At 42.7% G+C, this 12,527-nt stretch overlaps 1 protein-coding gene across 1 annotated transcript in view; it reads left to right on the top strand.

The window, feature by feature from the left end:
- LOC126336453 (odorant receptor Or2-like) overlaps nt 1-12,527 on the top strand; it is a 130,367-nt gene that overhangs the window by 90,299 nt on the left and 27,541 nt on the right. Inside the window, exon 5 of the mRNA XM_050000162.1 lies at nt 2,042-2,197. Within this exon, the coding sequence (XP_049856119.1) occupies nt 2,042-2,197 (156 nt within the window). The remainder of the gene's footprint in view (nt 1-2,041; nt 2,198-12,527) is intronic.

Below are 12,527 nucleotides of genomic sequence, written 5' to 3'. Positions count from 1 at the left end.
AAAAATAAGTCATATCTCATCTCTGCACATGAACAAATGGTGCTCGTGTAAGCCGTCCAAAGTCTCCCCTAGACCACATCTAATGTAAAAGACACAATCTATTTGCTTTGCTTGGGCTGGAGGAAGTGTGTAATGTTTAAATTTCGACCCCGTACTGTAGCATATCTACGCATACTCCCATTCGTCCGACTGGCATACAAATGGTCACTAAGCCAAGGGATATCCAAAACAGGTAACCCCTTATTTCGTGTAATAAACAGAACCCGATATATGACCCCTGAAAAATCGAATTTTCGTGTGCAGCTTTCTGGAACATATTGGTACTATGCACTGTCTTGCAGTGACAGATATTAATGCAATTTCTTAAAAAAATTAAAAGGGTTTGAGATGCCGTGAAGCAAAATATAAAACTGTTCTGTAAGATTTTTCAAATAATTTCTCACGTCTTTCCTGACACAAAATCCACATTGCACTGATCAAGCGAGAAAAATTAACCTACTCGTGGAAACTAATATGCACGGTTTTCTGTAAAATTCTCTGGTTGTAGAGGGGACATAGTATATGAAGTTCTTACAAGGCACCTGTGTTCAGATATGTACCTCTGGTATGTAGAACCAGTTTGAGGATTGCATCACTTTCAGATATCCTTCTTCAAGGTATGCACACAGCAGAGACAATGAGCTCTGACCTTTGTGCTGTAGAAGTGCATGGCATGGGCAATGAATCGACTAATTGTGCTTGCACTCTCTTCTATGTGACGATGGACATTCTCTTCAAAGTTGAGAGTTCAGAATGCCCCTGAAGCATCACTGCCAACCCTCCAATTTCAAACATACCAATTTCTCGCAGCCATTGCATTTTGATGAAGGTGTTATGTGATGTTATAATTACAACAAAGACTGACAGCAGCACCCTTTTCTCAGATTATGTGCATACCATGAAGTGGAAGATTTGAAAATGATCTGATCGAATAAATTTATTTTATACCCCAACGTTACTTTTCAGACATGTGTTCCTTGTCAAAACTTTATCTAGTAAGTACCCTCTATGACCTTGAGAAGTGTGTGATAGGAATTTTGAATCAGTTGGTAGATTCAAGCCACGGATGCTGCTCAGGTCAGATCTGAGAAAACATGAAGTCTTCTTGTAACAGATGTTGAGAATAACTTTGTGCAACTTCATCAGGAAAGTCGATGCCGTGCCATTGAAAACATGATGTTATTCCTGTGTCACGTGTTATCGTTAGGCTCACCACTGTCTGTGCACCTCTGTCTCCCACGTCAAGGGAAGGTACAAAATAGCTTCGGCAGTCTGTAAGGAAAATAAAATATGTATCAGCAAAAATATTGGAAAAAGAAGAAGTTCAAGCTTGATTGGTTAAAGTATGAAAGTCAATGTACATACAAAGCATAAGATCTCTGACTTTCGTGAATCTTTGGTTTATAATAGAGGTGTCTAATCCTAAAAATAAACGCAAATGCTGCTGTTAAGTACTGTATTTGTCAATGATAAATTATTTAATAAAATTATCGTCATTTAATTAGTTTCCAAGTGTGGCTTATTTGATGACTACAAAAATTATTTCCTACGTAGGCTTAAATAATCGAACTTTACAAATTATAGCTGCTCAACATGAGGCTAATAGGAATCTGTTCACTAAAAGTTTTAGTCTTTTATCCACCTGTTCTGTCAATAACTGTAAGAGCAGCTGTAGAAGAGACACATAGGAAAGAGAAAAGAGACGGGTGTGGCAAGAGCTTTGCTGTAGTACATCCCGGACACAATGTAATCACATACATCAGCAAGTAGACCGCTTGAGCTCAATTTCATGTCCACAGGTAGCTGTGGTTTGTGACTGACCCTGCAGTCCACATTGTACAAGAAAACGTTCAGAGCACAGATGTCTTAAGATAGTTTCATGACAATATGCCACAGGATTATGTAGTTACTAATTTGGCTGGAGAATCTTATAGAAAACATTCATTTGTGTGCTTTTGGTGCCTCCAACTGCACCTTTTACTCTTTGCACCTGTGCCTGCAGGAGGAGTTGCTGTCGGTGTCTGGCTATGGCAGTGCGTGGGTGGGTGCGAGCAGGCGTATCAGTGTGGTGCTCCATATCCTGATGTGCAACGCACAGAAGCCACTACGACTCACCGCGGGGAAGTTCTACCCTGTCAATCGTGACACATTTGTCACAGTAAGTGCAAGCCAGCTGTGCGCGAGGAGATTAGATTCACAAAAATGCATTGCTGTCATCAAAGTGAAGGTTGATTTGAACAGCATGGAGCACTATTGGCCACAGTTGTATTGGAGGTCTTATGCTTCCTGTACTCTGACTTTGCAACTGGCACGGCCATCCAGGTGTAGGGAAGCCACAGATTCACATGGACTCTGAACCACGAAGAAACTCAGCATTTTAGTATTAACCAACATTGACAGAGATGAAAGAAATAAGTAACAGATAAAAATTCTATGATTGAGGGTCACTCTCAACAATAATCCATTACTTTTGCAAGTGTCTACATTTCTTTCAGGCAGTTACTTATTTACACATTTACCTAATTAAGTATTTTTGGAAGAAGATTTTTAGCATTTTTTCTTTCATGTTTATTATGTGATTAAAAAATCCTCAACATCCATAAAATAGATTTAATATTTGATGCAAAAGACTAAAATCTTTCAGGCAGATTAAGTTTAGAATGTCAATTTCTTTGTAATCACTTCTTTTTACAAGTATTGTCCTCTTTTTTAACTTCCTCCAATATAAACAGGTTGTTGTTGTTGTCTTCAGTCCTGAGACTGGTTTGATGCAGCTCTCCATGCTACTCTATCCTGTGCAAGCTGCTTCATCTCCCAGTACCTACTGCAACCTACATCCTTCTGAATCTGCTTAGTGTACTCATCTCTCGGTCTCCCTCTACGATTTTTACCCTCCATGCTGCCCTCCAACGCTAAATTTGTGATCCCTTGATGCCTCAAAACATGTTCTACCAACCTATCCCTTCTTCTAGTCAAGTTGTGCCACAAACTTCTCTTCTCCCCAATCCTATTCAATACCTCCTCATTAGTTACGTGATCTATCCACCTTATCTTCAGTATTCTTCTGTAGCACCACATTTCGAAAGCTTCTATTCTCTTCTCGTCCAAACTAGTTATCGTCCATGTTTCACTTCCATACATGGCTACACTCCAAACAAATACTTTCAGAAACGACTTCCTGATACATAAATCTATATTCGATGTTAACAAATTTCTCTTCTTGAGAAACGTTTTCCTTGCCATTGCCAGTCTACATTTTATATCCTCTCTACTTCGACCATCATCAGTTATTTTACTTCCTAAGTAGCAAAACTCCTTTACTACTTTAAGTGTCTCATTTCCTAATCTAATTCCCTCACCATCACCCGATTTAATTTGACTACATTCCATTATCCTCGTTTTGCTTTTGTTGATGTTCATCTTATATCCTCCTTTCAAGACACTGTCCATTCCGTTCAACTGCTCTTCCAAGTCCTTTGCCGTCTCTGACAAAATTACAATGTCATCGGCGAACCTCAAAGTTTTTACTTCGTCTCCACGAATTTTAATACCTACTCCAAATTTTTCTTTTGTTTCCTTTACTGCTTGCTCAATATACAGATTGAATAACATCAGGGAGAGGCTACAACCCTGTCTCACTCCTTTCCCAACCACTGCTTCCCTTTCATGCTCCTCGACTTTTATGACGGCCATCTGGTTTCTGTACAAATTGTAAATAGCCTTTCGCTCCCTGTATTTTACCCCTGCCACCTTTAGAATTTGAAAGAGAGTATTCCAGTCAACATTGTCAAAAGCTTTCTCTAAGTCTACAAATGCTAGAAACGTAGGTTTGCCTTTTCTTAATCTTTCTTCTAAGATAAGTCGTAAGGTCAGTATTGCCTCACGTGTTCCAACATTTCGACGGAATCCAAACTGATCCTCCCCGAGGTCTGCATCTACCAGTTTTTCCATTCGTCTGTAAAGAATTCGCGTTAGTATTTTGCAGCTGTGACTTATTAAACTGATAGTTCGGTAATTTTCACATCTGTCAGCTCCTGCTTTCTTTGGGATTGGAATTATTATATTCTTCTTGAAGTCTGAGGGTATTTCGCCTGTCTCATACATCTTGCTCACCAGCTGGTAGAGTTTTGTCATGACTGGCTCTCCCAAGGCCGTCAGTAGTTCTAATGGAATGTTGTCTACTCCGGGGGCCTTGTTTCGACTCAGGTCTTTCAGTGCTCTGTCAAACTCTCCACGCAGTATCATATCTCCCATTTCATCTTCATCTACATCCTCTTCCATTTCCATAATATTGTCCTCAAGTACATCACCCTCGTATAAACCTTCTATATACTCCTTCCACCTTTCTGCCTTCCCTTCTTTGCTTAGAACTGGGTTGCCATCTGAGCTCTTGATATTCATACACGTGGTTCTCTTCTCTCCAAAGGTCTCTTTAATTTTCCTGTAGGCAGTATCTATCTTACCCCTAGTGAGATAAGCTTCTACATCCTTACATTTGTCCTCTAGCCATCCCTGTATAGCCATTTTGCACTTCCTGTCGATCTCATTTTTGAGACGTTTGTATTCCTTTTTGCCTGCTTCATTTACTGCATTTATATATTTTCTCCTTTCATCAATTAAATTCAATATTTCTTCTGTTACCCAAGGATTTCTAGCAGCCCTCGTCTTTTTACCTACTTTATCCTCTGCTGCCTTCACTACTTCATCCCTCAGAGCTACCCATTCTTCTTCTACTGTATTTCTTTCCCCTATTCCTGTCAATTGTCCCCTTATACTTTCCCTGAAACTCTGTACAACCTCTGGTTCTTTCAGTTTATCCAGGTCCCATCTCCTTTTTGCAGTTTCCTCAGCTTTAATCTACAGATCATAACCGATAGATTGTGGTCCGAGTCCACATCTGCCACTGGAAATGTCTTACAACTTAAAACCTGGTTCCTAAATCTCTGTCTTACCATTATATAATCTATTTGATACCTTTTAGTATCTCCAGGGTTCTTCCATGTATACAACCTTCTTTCATGATTCTTAAACCAAGTGTTAGCTATGATTAAGTTGTGCTCTGTGCAAAATTCTACTAGGCGGCTTCCTCTTTCATTTCTTAGCCCCAATCCATATTCACCTACTATGTTTCCTTCTCTCCCTTTTCCTACACTCGAATTCCAGTCACCCATTACTATTAAATTTTCGTCTCCCTTCACTATCTGAACAATTTCTTTTATTTCATCGTACATTTCTTCAATTTCTTCATCATCTGCAGAGCTAGTTGGCATATAAACTTGTACTACTCTAGTAGGTGTGGGCTTCGTGTCTATCTTGGCAACAATAATGCGTTCACTATACTGTTTGTAGTAGCTTAACCACATTCCTATTTTTTTTATTCATTATTAAACCTCCTCCTGTATTCCCCCTATTTGACTTTGTATTGATAACCCTGTATTCACCTGACCAGAAGTCTTGTTCCTCCTGCCACCGAACTTCACTAAACCCCACTATATCTAACTTTAACCTATCCATTTCCCTTTTTAAATTTTCTAACCTACCTGCCCGATTAAGGGATCTGACATTCCACGCTCCGATCCGTAGAACGCCAGTTTTCTTCCTCCTGATAACGACATCCTCCTGAGTAGTCCCCACCCGGAGATCCGAATGGGGGACTATTTTACCTCCGGAATATTTTACCCAAGAGGATGCCATCATCATTTAATCATACAGTAAAGCTGCATGTCCTCGGGAAAAATTACGGCTGTAGTTTCCCCTTGCTTTCAGCCATTCGCAGTACCAGCACAGCAAGGCCGTTTTGTTGCAAGGCCAGATCAGTCAATCATCCAGACTGTTGCCCCTGCAACTACTGAAAAGGCTGCTGCCCCTCTTCAGGAACCACATGTTTGTCTGGCCTCTCAACAGATACCCCTCCGTTGTGGTTGCACCTACGGTACGGCCATCTGTATCGCTGAGGCACGCAAGCCTCCCCACCAACGGCAAGGTCCATGGTTCATGGGGGGGATAAACAGGTATCCTTCACAAATAAAATGGTTGTCTGATATGTTGATAATGTTGCATTGTTTATACACACTGAAGTGCTAACACACAAAGATCACCTGCATATTAGCATGTCGGTACACCTTTGGTATGCAGTGGTTAACACCAGGCAAATTTGGTGCCTAACACATCTTGAGTTCACTATCATACTTCTCAAACTATTGTAACATACTTCAGTATCAGTCGTCGACTCACCTCGGAAGATGTTCTCCATAGTTGAGAACAAAACGTCAGAGAGAAGAAGTTCTACAGATCGACCACAGCAATTTAGCCCGGAAGTGTTTACTGATGAAGACGCCGGCCATGAAAGCCTACATGGGATGATATTGTAACATAATTATGGCCTTATGTCACAGGCCATTAAAATTCTCCATCAGTGAAGACATCAAGCATGAAGGCATGGAACAACTGCTCCAAAATAATGTTTATGTGGTTCACAGGTTCCTTCCTTTACTACCACAGGATCCATGAAGTCCAGATTGATATTCCCAAAAACATAATACTGCACCCACTGGTACAGCTCTGTTCCACAGTGCACGTTTCGAGTAGTCATTTCCCTGGTTGACAAGATATCTGGACATGACCATTGACCTGGTGCACCAAAAAACGTGACTCATCTGACTAGCAACACATTTCCATTCAACCACAGTCCAATGTCAATGATTCAATGCCCACTGCAATCATAATTAACTATCTCATTGGGTCAACATAGGTACATGTAGGGGTTGTCTGCTGCAGAGACCCTTGTTCAACAATATGGGCTGATCACTGTGCCCCAAAATGCTTGTGCCTGTACCAGTACTGTATTTTGTTGTCAGATCTACCACAGATCACTGCCTATCCTCCTTTACAGAGTGAGCAGCCTCCACATTCTGTGATGAGAGATGGACATCCAACACCTTGTCACCCACTCATGGTTTCACTATCCTTCAATCACTGCCAAAGATATTCATGACAGTAGCACACCAACAGCACAATTGTGCTGTTTCTGAGAATCTTGATTCCTGATAGTGGGCTGTAACATTCTTCCCCCTGTCAAAGTTGCTTACATCAATTGATTTCCCATTTGCAGCTTGTATTGTCACTAGAACGGTCTTTCCCCACTTGTCTCTGCTCCACTGCTGGAAAAAAGAAAAACAGTACACCCTTCTAGAGGTTTCCAAGCCACTTAAGAGTTGTTGTTGTAAAAGTGCTTATGGAGTACATGAAATGATTACATATACAGATCAAAAGCACAAGTGATTCTGAGGTACCAGTTATTGACATTTGCTAAAACACCCACATTATTGTGTGATGTAGCCTCCACGTGCAGCTATGTTGGCACTGACTCTGGCATCCAGTTGATCATATGGACTGTGAATACTGTCCTGAGATATGTCATGCCACATCTGCTTGACCTGTTTACATAGAGCTGTCAATTGACAAGTCACACGAGTCACTTCTCATTCTATCATATCCCACATGTGATCAAATGGAGATGCGTCCAGAGATTGTGCTGGCCAGGGAAATTGCTTCACATCTTGCAGAACTTATTGAGTTTAGAGGTGGCAGGTGGGGGAGCATTATCTTGTTGCAATAACACATCACCTTCCTGTTGCAAGAATGGCAAAAGAACAGGTCTAGCAACATTCTGCACATACCAAGCATAGGTTAGCATCCCCTCCAGAAACAGAGAGTTGTACCTTCTTGCACCGAGACAGTGCTCACCATATCTACATCATAAGTGCAAGCAACCATTATTTGGGTGCAGGCAGAATCTGCTTTCATTACTAAAGACCATAGTGCACAACTCCATCTTCAAAGTGGTCCTTTGATGGTGCCAGGTGAACCATGCATGTCAACACCATCGCATGAGTGGAAGATGGGCTAGAGGTGTATGCACCCATGGTCCCAATACTAATAACCAGTTTGCAACAGTTTGTGTTCACACATCTGGGCTCACAAGCCCTCTTATCTGTGCTGTGGTAGCTGTATGATCTCCCATTGCTGCCTTTACAATAAGACAATCCTTGTGGGCATCTGTGCTACGTTAATGTCCAGAACTACTTCTACGGGTGTCAGAATGTTCATGTGGCCATTGACTGACACAGCACTTACATCTTGTGTGGCAATTCTCCAAAAGGACCATCCTGCCACTAAGAAGGGCACAATTTGACCCCTTTCAAATTAGCTCTGTTGGCTGTAGGAAGCACATGTGCTTCTCAGTAGTATGTCTGCCTGCTTGCTTCACACATTTGCACCACACTGAGCCTTGTGGCCATGAGCATTTCCTATTAAAGGGTAGACACAGATGACGCTATGGTTGCTATACCAGTACACTATCAGCAGATGATGTTGAAACCATTATCATGACACCTTCTATCCCTCGGTCCCTCAGGTGTCATCATCTTTCCTGGTTTATATATATATATTTTAAGCAGTGTACTTTCCTTACAGTCTCACAGTGGGCAGCATTTGTAATCTTTTGGCTCATTTGTATATTTGTATCACTTAATTACATGGAATTTTTCATTTGATACTAATAAAATTTTCCACTCTCTGATACCACTTCACTTGAATGTCTGTAATTAAAACTTTCTAATTCACATTTTCCAGTTCTATTTAGCTGCCTTAGTGACACTCCATTCTTACTTTCTTTTGTTTACAATTATATTTGTGCACATCCTTAGGCTTTTCCATTTAGAATACTTTCCATTTAACTCAGTTCTAGATAGAAGCACCTTATGTATTTTAACTTACGATCTACCCTGTCGACATCAGTGAGATGTCAGGGTTGCACAAGTTTCACCAAGTGAAGTTACCTGATATTTCCCTGATTCTCAGATAAGTTTTAGCATTTTTCCCTGACAAATTTTGAGATCTCAATGGTAAGTAAAGACATAAGTTGACAAAAAATGTACGGACTTCCTTATCTCTCCTCTTTTTATTTTGTTTTAGGGCGCTAAAACAACCCACCAGGAACCCACATAAACATCACAGTCGCTCCAGCAAGGGTGAGCAAGTGAAAGCTTTCCTGGACGCATCGCACTAAGGGATGGATAGTATACAATGCACAGAGGCTTTGAAGGGCGCTGAGAGAGAGTGAGCAGATGACACAATCGAAAAGCCTGTGTCGCCGTATGTACTCCGTGGCCTGATACAGGGCAAAGAGCTATGCTGTAAATTTCGAGCAGTGTGCCAAAAGCTGATACCAAAAACGTCGTCGCCATTAACGAAGGCTCACCTGACACCACAGTCAGTCTGAGAGCTGTCAGTGTCCACAAAGGTACTATCGCAAAGCTCTGTGCTAATGTCGTGAAACTGAAGGCAAAAGGATGAGGCTGGTGTAATGTCCTTAGGAAGCAGTTGAACGCGAAGGGTGAAACCAATGTGGTGAAGGGTTCGCACCCACAAAGGAGTCATTGAAGAAGGAGCCATAGTATGACATACCATACCATACCATACCAACTGGGCATGAGTCATATGTTCCATCACCTTGCAAACACAGCTGGTGAGAGGTGGCGCGGTGGCTAGAAGGAAGCTGTTCGTTCTTACCGGGCTTAGGTATGGGAATGACAGTTGCTTCATATCAGCATCTGGGAAACGTGCCCTCTTCCCAGATGTGGTTGTACATATTAAGCAGAAAGGGCTTGCCCACAAGAAAAAGGTTCTGCAACATCTGAACGTGATCAGTGTCTGGCCCTGGGGCGGAGGATCAGGATGAAGTGAGAGCACGATCTAGCTCCCTCATAGTAAAGATGGCATTGTAACACTCGTGTTTGTCAAAGGTCGCCATGGAGGAGTAAAGCGTCTACCTTAGTAAGCTGCCATTTCGGTGTGTGCGGTAGTGGGGTAGGAGTCAGCAAATGGATAACACACGGGAAATGGTCGCTCGAGTAGGTGTCAGGAAGAACAGACCACTAGAGATGATGGGCAAGATGTGCAACGCACAAGGATAGGTCCAAATGAGAATAGGTGTGTGAAGAGTCTGAAAGGAATGTGGGTTCTCCTGTGTTAAGGCAGAAAATGTTAAGTTGATTAAGAAAGTCAGCCAAGAGGGCACCTCTCGGACAGGTTCCAGGAATGGTGAGCATTAAAGTGAGCAGCAGAAATGGATGAGGTAGCTGTCCAATAAGCTGGAGGAAGTCAGCCCTGGTGACATCGGATGACAGAGGAATGTAAGTGGTGCAAAGGGAAAAGGTCAAGTGATGAAGGAAAAGGCGAACTTGAAAACAGGTAGTTATGGAGATGGATTGACTGTGAACGTCATCTTGTATGAGCAGCACTGCTCCCCCATGAGATGGAATGTTGACCTCAGGTGGAAGGTCAGAACGGACCAGGAAGAAATGCGAAAGGTCAAAGCGGTCATGAAGACACTATTTTGTTTCCTGAAGGCAGAGTACAAGTGGGCGCTTTGATTCAAGCAGCCATAAATCCTCTTCATTGGATCAAAGGCCACGAAAGTTTCATTGGAGGAGAGTCATGATGAGGAAAAAATGAAGGGGTGTCATGTCGACAGCTGCCGAGTGCCACTCTGCGAAGACTCGCTGCTACAGGGCACAGAGGCAGGAGGATCCTGCTCCATGAGGTCCGCTGAAGTGTCAGATTTCTTCTGCTGTCGGCATACGGAGTCCAATGCAGAAAAATGGTTGGTGGTGCACACAGGCAACAGGGAGGATGGCCAGATGAAGGTATCATGTGGCGACACAGTCGAAGAGAATCTTTGAGTTGGCAAAGGCGAAGACCATTTGCCTTTTTGGAACTTCTTCGAGCCTTTCCAATTAGCACAGGAAGACTCAGGTGTTGGTTGGATGGAGGAATGTAGGATTTCTGTACTGGAGTACTCCTTCTGTCCTTCCTGGCCTGTCAGTGGTGTAGCTATTGACTTCGCCTCGTGAAGCAAGAGTTTGACGGCTTGTTCTACAGCTGGGAGAGGGGACTGTGATGCTACTACAACACTGGGCGATTTCACAACCTCAGAGCTGAATTTGAAGTTGCATGTCTGCATGGCCATGTCCTTCATGGAGCGAGATGTAACAAGAACAGTACTATACATGCCAGACAGTAGAATGCAAAGTTTGCGACTAGCCAATAACTTGCAAGCAACTGGGTAAGGAACTTTTTCCTTTATGCAGATCTCCTGGACAGCCTGCTCATTGAGATACATGGGACAATCTCGAGAGGAGGTGGCATGGTCGCCATTTCAGATGATACAGCAGGAGGAAGGAAGTGGATAATCACCCTCGTGTGCATCAAAAATGGTTCAAATGGCTCTGAGCACTATGGGAGTTAACATCTGTGGTCATCAGTTCCCTAGAACTTAGAACTACTTAAACCTAACTAACCTAAGGGCATCACACACATCCATGCCCGAAGCAGGATTTGAACCTGCGACCGTAGGAGTCGCACGGTTCCGGACTGAGCGCCTAGAACTGTTGTGTGCATCCTTACCACAGATTCCCATTTGGCCGAGTTTTTATAAGACATTTGAGTGTGGTTGAAACAATGATATTGATGGCAATGCATTGGGTTCAGAATGTATGGTCGGACTGTGAGAACCTCATAGGCTGCTTTGATCTTGGATGGAAGCATCTCTATCACACATGAGAAAAACAGAGAGTCTGGGCACTAAGGAGGCATGTACCTTCTTCATCAACCAATGGATGGCAATAATACCCTGATCAGAGAGGTATGTTTGGATTTCGGCCTCAGTCAGACCATTGAGCAGCCTAGTGTAAATAACACCACAGGAGGAATTCAGAGTTCTGTGGGTCTCGACACGAACAGGACAGCTGTGGAGAAGTGAAGCGGCAAGCAATTGTTGTGCTTGAGAATCAGAAGTAGTCTCCAAAAGCAAAGTGTCATTCCATAAATGAGAGCAGGGTTTCACAGGGCCGTCAATTGCAACAGTACTTTTCTGAATAATAAATGGATGTACCATTACAAAGGACTGACCGTCTTCAGTTCATGAAACCACGAGGAACTGTGGGGCAGCTGGTTGGGTCTTGGAATCTTTAGCCTCTTTCCGTCTGCATTTTGTAGATGTTGATTGTAAAGATGATTTGCTCATTATGAGAAAATCTCTTATGATTGTCAGGATCTCCGACGGCACACTCCTTCCAATTGAGGGTCCCCTTCACAAAGTGGTGCACCCGCCTTAGGTGCTTGTTCACATCTCAGGCCACACCTCACAAACACCTGATAGACAGACCAGTCAGCAGTTTGGGAAGGTAACAGCTCAGGCAATCTCCCTTCCCTGGGCCTGGTCTGTACCAGGGAGTATATGTGATCCTTACCTGTCGACACAGGACTGGGAATTACACGTTACTCAGTCACCTGTTGCATGTCAGATGTGTGGACCCGCTTTCAGGCACGCATAGGGAGGAAGAATAAAAAAGAGAAGCCTCAAATGTCAAAGCAGAGGAAGGGTAGGAGAAGGCAAATGAAGGAAGGAAAAAGGAATTAAAAAG

The sequence above is a fragment of the Schistocerca gregaria genome, chromosome 2 (genome assembly GCF_023897955.1).
Source record: "Schistocerca gregaria isolate iqSchGreg1 chromosome 2, iqSchGreg1.2, whole genome shotgun sequence".
Lineage (NCBI taxonomy): Eukaryota > Metazoa > Arthropoda > Insecta > Orthoptera > Acrididae > Schistocerca > Schistocerca gregaria.
The sequence above is the reverse complement of the archived record's forward strand: the minus strand, read 5'-3'. Positions and strand labels throughout refer to the sequence as shown.